The following is a 7,617-nucleotide window of genomic DNA, read 5'->3' on the forward strand; positions in this document are numbered from 1 at the left end:
CTATAAACAAACAGATATGGGCCACTATAAACTGATTTGAGTTTTTTTGGTGCAACAGATATTATGGACCCAAAGGGGAAAAAAATCAGAGATCTGAATGATTGAAAGTGACCCTATCCCATGGTTGTCAAACACCCAGACTGTTGATTATGCCACTATGTTAAATTAAGGTTCTGCATGATTCTGGCTTTCATTTTTGTAAAAGGTATGTTTTAGTCATATAGTTGAAAAGAAAAACTGCTGGAAATCATTTAAATTGTTCTGTTTTTTCTGAGTATCAGAGATAGACCACAGAATGATTTTTTTTAAAACAAGCTTCAGACTATGTAATACTTCAGATTTCACCAGATGCTTACTAGAAATGATCTCAAAGTCTGCTGGAATGGATCCTAATAGATCTTGTACCCTTATTGTCTGTGGCTGTATCAGATGTCTCTCTCTTGACAAGTAACCAATTGTCTTGTTCGTTTCATGTTGTACTATTTAGAAAAAAAGGCAACTGGGAATCAAACTTTTATGACTGAAAAATCACTGTTGAACAGTAATTAATATAAGAACCTAGTACCCAGTTAAATGTTTCACTTATTAATAATGTCACCTTAATTAGATATTTAGAGCCCTCCTGCTGTATCATGGGAAGACATGAGAAGTTTTGTGAATGTGATTATATCCTTGTGTGCGAATCAACAACATACCATTTTTATTTCCAAGCGTGTGATCCTTGGGAGGTCTAAGACTTTGAGACGAGCCATCTCCCAGAGTCCAGTCAAAGTTGTCACTTAGGGAATTTTGCCAACCACATCTGCCTCTTTCAAAGGTGCAGGAAGTACCGCATTCATTCTCGTCGGTATTATCCCCACAGTCATCTGCAAAATCACAGCTTTGTTCTGGTCTGTAACACTTGCCATTCTGACATTCCCAATAGCCATGTGAGCAGGAGCCTAAAACGAAAAGGATAGGGGCATCCTAGTGAATCACACTGTAGTGCACGCCAGTAAGGTTACTGGAAGGTTACATCTGAACAGTTTGATATTTAGGAGGAGGAGGGTGGTCCAAGAATTTTTTATTAAAAGCCTTTGGTTCCCCTGAAGTGCCAGTCCATTATCAGTTTATTTCTTTTGTGTTCTGTGAAGAGATGGCCTAAATAAATGACTGTTTTTCTTGTAAAGCTTTTGAGGGCAAGTTCCAGCCATGCATTCCTTCACTAACAAAGCTTTTTCGTCTGACTTAATTGCTGACATTTTCCTTTTATGTGGTGTAGGATTAAACCATTTCATTCTAACTGCAAAGTGGAGCTTAGTTTAGCAGCTCCAATTTAAAAAGAAAGGAGAAAAAGCTTTTATTTTTTAACTACAAAGTTTTGCCTTTTAATGGACATTTTGCAAACTAGCTCAATGGAATAGTGATGTCCTTTTTGTGTATTATTCCTGGCATCACTGAAGGCTAATTCTACTATTGTGTAATCCAAGCATTGTTGGACTCATTTCACAGGATCCATTTCCAAGCTTTATGTTTTCATTTCAGATCAATTCCTGAAATACTTTGGCCATCAGACAGTCCCTTTAGTGCATTCTTGATCCAGAGAGACAAGCATGAAACTCCAAACCAAACAAACAAGTTTTACTGAACTGAAAACTTGTTCCTGCCAAAAGCTAGTACACAGTGAATAATATCACATGTACAGAGGAGTAAAATTAAGTAAAATTATATCATTAAGTAAAATGATAATGCACATGTATGTAAAATTGTTCACATAAATGTTGGCAGGGTTTTAGTGAAAAGAAAATAAAGCAAAACAATACTGGTTTTCCACTGCAACTAACCAAGTTATCAGGATAGACTGATTAGGAGCTGCATCAGACCAGACTATTTTAAGGAACACAGACTAACAAGGTTGTTAGTAAAACAAAAATACAGCAATAGGATATACAGCTTTAGTGGAAGGCTGATCACCACCAAAATTCACAATCTGAATTTCTGAGGAAAACATGCCTGTTTTTAGAGACTTTTACCCATTCAAAGCTGCTGAAAAAGAGAAGTTTGGCTTACTGCTTTATGGGTTTTTTGTTTCTCTTGGTTTTTTTTGGGGGGGGGGGGGTTATAAACAAATATTTTTTTCTGCTGTCCTTGAAGACCACTTCTACTTGTATCTATCCACAATCTTTAAACTGGTCATAGCTGGGGTGCTAAGGGCAACAGGGTGTGGTTCACTGATTCACAGACACTGCTGTTTTCTAATCAGATAAAAAAACATTTACATCCCTGAGTGAGAAACAAGCTAACATTGATTTAATAGATTTCATAGACATTAGGGATGGAAGGGACCTCAGAAGATCTTGGAGTCCAGACCCCTGCCCCAGGGGCAGGAAGTCAGCTGGGGTCACAGGATCCCAGCAAGATAAATGTCCAATTGACTCTTAAAGGAGTCCAGACTAGGTGCTTGCACCACCTCTGGTGGCAGTCTGCCCCAGGCCCTGGGGGCTCAGACTGTAAAGAAGTTCTTCCCTATGTCCAGCCTGAAATGGTCTTGGAGAAGTTTGTGACTGTTTGACCTTGCCATCCCATGGGGCGCTCTAGTGAACAGGCGTTCCCCCAGATCCTGATGCACACCCCTTATATACTTATAGGCAGCCACCAGATCCCTCCTGAGCCTGAGCTTTTCCAGGCTGAAGAGTCCCATAGCTCTCAGACTCTCATTGTAAGACCTGTTTTCTTGCCCTCTGATCATGTGCGTGGCTCTCCTCAGGACTTTCTCAAGCTTCTCCACATCCTTTTTAAATTGCGGAGCCCAGAATTGGATGCAGTACTCCAGCTGCGGCCTCACCAAGGCCGAGTACAGTGGGAGGACGACACCCTGGGATTTGCTAGAGAAGCATCTATGGATGCAAGCCAGAGTTTTGCTTGCTTTGCCGATTTGCTGTGCTTCTGAGCACCTGCAGTGTGCAAGGATTTCCTTAGGCCCTAGAAAGTGTTCAGCATTTTGGAAAATCACGCCTTCAATCTTTTCCCTTAATCTCTCTTCCCAAATTTAGCTGAACTTTAAAAACACATTATTCCTCAGCATCCCTTTGAGCCCCTAAGAATGGGAAAGGAAATAAGGAATGGCTCTACTGCTTTGTGGAAAGTTTGAAAGACAGAACCCTGAAGTAATTTAACAAAAGGGGAGAGAGTTACAAGTGTCATTCAGTTTCCATATATATCATGTCCTGGCAACCACAAACATGATTTAGACAAGTGTCTTTCTAGCAAGACTAGAAACTAAAGAAGCTAACATGGGCACCATTCCATTCTGCTCTGTGGATAGTATGCTGCTAGGCATCTCTGAATAATGAGACAAACAGAAGGCCATTCAAGTTATCTACCTATATGAAACAACAGAGAGTAAAGACAGAGAATCAATGGTAAGCACTTAAAAGAATGGTCATGTGCCCCCTTCACAACACCTGATATTGTAGCATACACTGGAGAAAATGCAATACAACAAATGCCCAGAAATCAGCAGGGAATGTTAACAAAACCACCAAGTTTCCAAAAATTGGCAGAATTTCATTAGTGATTTTTTGAAGGCACCAGAGAGGTAAAACTGCAAAAGCTTTTGTTTAAATCTGCTTCTCCTATTTGGCCCTGTTGCTATAGCAAAGCATGGACAGCTACATTGATAGACTCCAAAGAAGAGTCCTATTCCATCCTTAGTAATTCAGTTTTGAGCCAGAATTTTCCTAGAGTACAGGGAAGTTTAAAGAGCAGATAGCTGATCTGGGAAAACTGGAAGTTTATGGCGGTCAGAAGGTCTGTCTTAATATTTGGTAACTAAGAGGGACAGTAAGATCAAGGTAGCACTAAAGCCATTCCACACTGACTCCGCATCCCGGCTTTCCTTAATTCTTCCCGATGCTAGTTCCTCCAAAACGCTGATCACCCTAGTCACATCCAGCTCTGTGCTTAACTTTTGAGGTTTTTTTCTGGACTGGTGCCAGAGTGACAAAGTACTTCACAGGATCACACCCTTAATGAGGAACCAGGAAAAAGGCACCTGCCTGCCCTTTTCTAGAAGTGTGAAAAGTCTTCTAAATATGGGAATGCAGCAGAAGGGCACTAAGATTTGGTGCCTTTTATCTATTGCATTCAATTCACTAGCAAGCTAGAGGGGTGGTGCACATTACTGGGGTCCAGTTCAAAGTCAAAAGGGAACTCTGTGTTCTTTGGAGTTGCTCTAGGTGATGCAAATGAGCACTGAATATTTGTGAGAAGGAAGTTTGGGTGGTGACACAGGGAACAGATGGTACTGACATTAGGAATCTGTTCAAGAAGATAAATGAAATCTGTCTTAAACAACAGCGAACCCTTGGAAACTTGGAACACAGATCACCCCTGCTGTGGATTTTGGGAGATGGTGGTGACCAGAAGAGATTAAGTCATGTGTCTCAAGACTAGAAATAAAAATGTCCTGCTCTTAAAATGTGCAGACATATTCTTTCAATATCCTTCCAATAAATGGAATTCCCAGCTACACTGGGTCAGTGCATAAACTTATTCATTCTGCTGTGAATTAACTGTGTCCTTCTGCAATGAAAGAACTAACATTGTCATTTAAGAATCTATTCTATGTCAGAGAACCCATGCTATTAACATGAAAGCGATAGTTGACACACTTCAGAGTTATTGTTCAACATTAGAACTTGATCCTATCATTCAGGCTGAGGAGACTGGGTTTTGTAGGCAAGAATATGAGTCTCCTGGAACAGATGGATGAAAAATACAGGCAGACTGTCCACAAGGGCCACACTGATGCCAAAACAGGAGGTGCTATAATCCAGGCACCTGAGAGAAACATTTAGTTAATGGGTCTATATGAAGCCTTAGCTATACATGAAGAGTGCTCCTACTTAATTAAAAATATAGGGAATAGTTGTGACATGCTCCCACTTTACTGTAACTACAAGTTCCTGAGTTGGAAAATTTAGGAAGATGACACAAGGATTAGACAAGCATGTTCTGCTGATCTTGCCTTAAAATGCTCTCTGATGCCAATCTGTAACAGTAAATATGTAGACGGTCTAGTTTAGGAGACATTTAGAAATTACTCTATTCAACCCAATTCAATGAAAAGCCAGACTGCTGTATATCACAAAACCATTCAAAGGACCTGCTGCCTTTCAGAGCAGCATTGTCATGCTAGCCTATTCTCCACTGGAAGACAGACAGCCCTTTTTTGCCATTCTGGATATTTATCATAAAGGCTTTGCATAATATAGATGCTGGCTGTTATAAGAGCCACTTGCTATAATCCTATCTTTTAGGTGATTTCCTAAGGATATAGGTATAAATCCTACTGTCCTAGAAAACTTGAAATTTAAAAAGCATGTGAAAGGATACTGCCTGCTCTTGACAGTCCTTTCTATTCTGGCCTGATGCACAATGAGATCTGTACAGCTTTTTAAGTTGCCTCTATGACAGTGCCTCTGGTTTGGGGTTAAAAAAGAAACATGAGAGTAGAAATGTGAAATTTTTTGTCATCTGCAAATAAAAATTTCCATCTTGAAGTCTGGCATGAATGAATTTTTTTCAAGCCTGTGTAATGAATAATATTACACCAGCTAATTGAGTTTGTAATGTGACTTGTTTCTGGATGTACTGTCACAATGTACTTTTAGTATAAAACCCATATTTCTAAGGCTTTTGTATCCTGGTTTTAAAGGTTGAAAGAAAAATCAAGACCTCTGAATATTTTATATTTTTAACAATGCCAAAAACCTACTCTGCACAATTAGCTGCTTCATGGTATCAGTCTATAACATGACTAAGCCTCTGGGCACAGTGGGCAAATAGAATTTAGAAAAAACCCTCCCTACTTGTTTAATTGAGAGGAGCATCTCCTCTGTGAGGTTCAGTAACTTTTTTCCTCTAGCAGTGTGCCTTAAAGATTGTTAGCAGATGGACTTTTTGCCCTTGCATGGCAGCTGCATTGACACACTAGACTGTAATGGACCCAACGGAGCTGTTAGTGTCTTTCAGATCAATAATCTCTGAACTGAGGAGGATTTACACAATAGAAGATAATGGCTCCGCAAGAGCCACCAGGATTGATCGAGTCAATAATCCCTATTTTTAATAAGCCCTGAATAAATCAGAGAGGTGGGAGGGCTAAATTTTTAAGTTGGTAATTAGGACATGGATGAATAGCCTGTATTTTAAAGAGTTTCTACATATAGCTATTTAAAGAAATACTCTCATTAAAATATATAGATAGAAAAACCTTCTATCCCCCATTCTTAAAAAGTAAAGGACATTAACACCACAACCCCACTTCATTTAAACAACAAAATAACCCTCAAGTAAAGTCAAAACTTAGTTTATCCACCATGTCAATGAAATGCAGAAGATTTAGATCGGTAACACCAGGTGCAATATTGAGGCAAAACAGGATAAATTATAGGTTGAATGCCTGTATTAAAATCTCGATATTATATTTTCTATTCTTGTAGGCTCCTTGACTTCAACAGGACTAGCAGCAAGCATAAAGTAGTATTCCCAGGAGCAACGTTACATTCTACTAATCCCCAAACCCAAAGATATATCCCGACAGGGATTATCTGTGAGTGAATAAACTTTCTTTGACACTCAGTTATGCCATAGTGTTAGCTTTGCTGGTCTGTTTATTTGCTTCTTTTATTCGCATTGGTATTCTGTCTTCTTTGGTCTCCTAAGCCCAAGATGCTCTTTCTGACAAGGCATCAGATCACTGTATATAAATCTCTTCTAAAGATCTACAAATAACTGGCTAATAATCACTGCTCTGAGGGTTCAGGTTAATAAATAGCTCACCAAACTAGTTTGCACTTCCTTGATCCTGCTGCTGCTCCTGATCTGAGCAGGACCTGTCATCTTGTGTCAAGGAAGGTACCTGGTATTATCTTTTATTGGACCAACTATATAGTTAGGAGAGCTGCTGGACACGTTTTCAGGTAGAACAAAAAGAAACTGAAAGCTTGTCTAGCAGCTTTTTTCTCACTATATATTTGGTTCAATAAATGATAATACAAGACAATGGGACATCACTCCTCCCATGTTCTCCCAGCCTAAGGGTGCTCAACCTCCACCCAGAAGGCTAGATGCATCCTATGGAGCCATGTCATCTGGCCTTCTGGGCTCCCCATGGGACTGAAAATCTGGCATTAGGGAAGTGGTGGCATCATTAACTGCCACTCCCCTGCTACCAAATTTCTGGTTCTGTGGGGAGGCCAGTGGGCCAGACAGTGTGGCCCCACTGGTATATCAGACAGCATGAGGTCAAATCCTGCTGCAGAGCTTGGGCCTGAGAGTGTGTTGCCAAGTCTTGGCATGTAGGGCCAAGCCAGGGCAATGCAGGTCCTGATCCAGGTGTGTGGGGCCCAATCTAAGCACTAACCCCACAAAGGATCCAGCCTGTTGTTTGGTCCCATGCCACTCATCTGGCTGACAGGGCTGAAAGACTGAGCACTACAAGCATACTACAAATGAAAACTCAGAGGTCAGAACCACATACAGGTGCTGGTCACATGTGTCTACAAATGGTAAGGACCGTGCTCTAACTCATGGTACTTCATACAAAGTGCTATGAGCTAGAGTGTTCCCCCG

General features: G+C 40.4%; 1 protein-coding gene across 1 annotated transcript in view; it reads right to left on the bottom strand.

The window, feature by feature from the left end:
* MALRD1 (MAM and LDL receptor class A domain containing 1) overlaps positions 1 to 7,617 on the bottom strand; it is a 631,029-nt gene that overhangs the window by 317,648 nt on the left and 305,764 nt on the right. Inside the window, exon 27 of the mRNA XM_019507962.1 lies at positions 696 to 941. Within this exon, the coding sequence (XP_019363507.1) occupies positions 696 to 941 (246 nt within the window). The remainder of the gene's footprint in view (positions 1 to 695; positions 942 to 7,617) is intronic.

This window comes from Gavialis gangeticus, unplaced genomic scaffold (genome assembly GCF_001723915.1).
Source record: "Gavialis gangeticus isolate Ggan-Ray unplaced genomic scaffold, GavGan_comp1, whole genome shotgun sequence".
In the NCBI taxonomy this organism is placed as follows: Eukaryota; Metazoa; Chordata; order Crocodylia; family Gavialidae; genus Gavialis; species Gavialis gangeticus.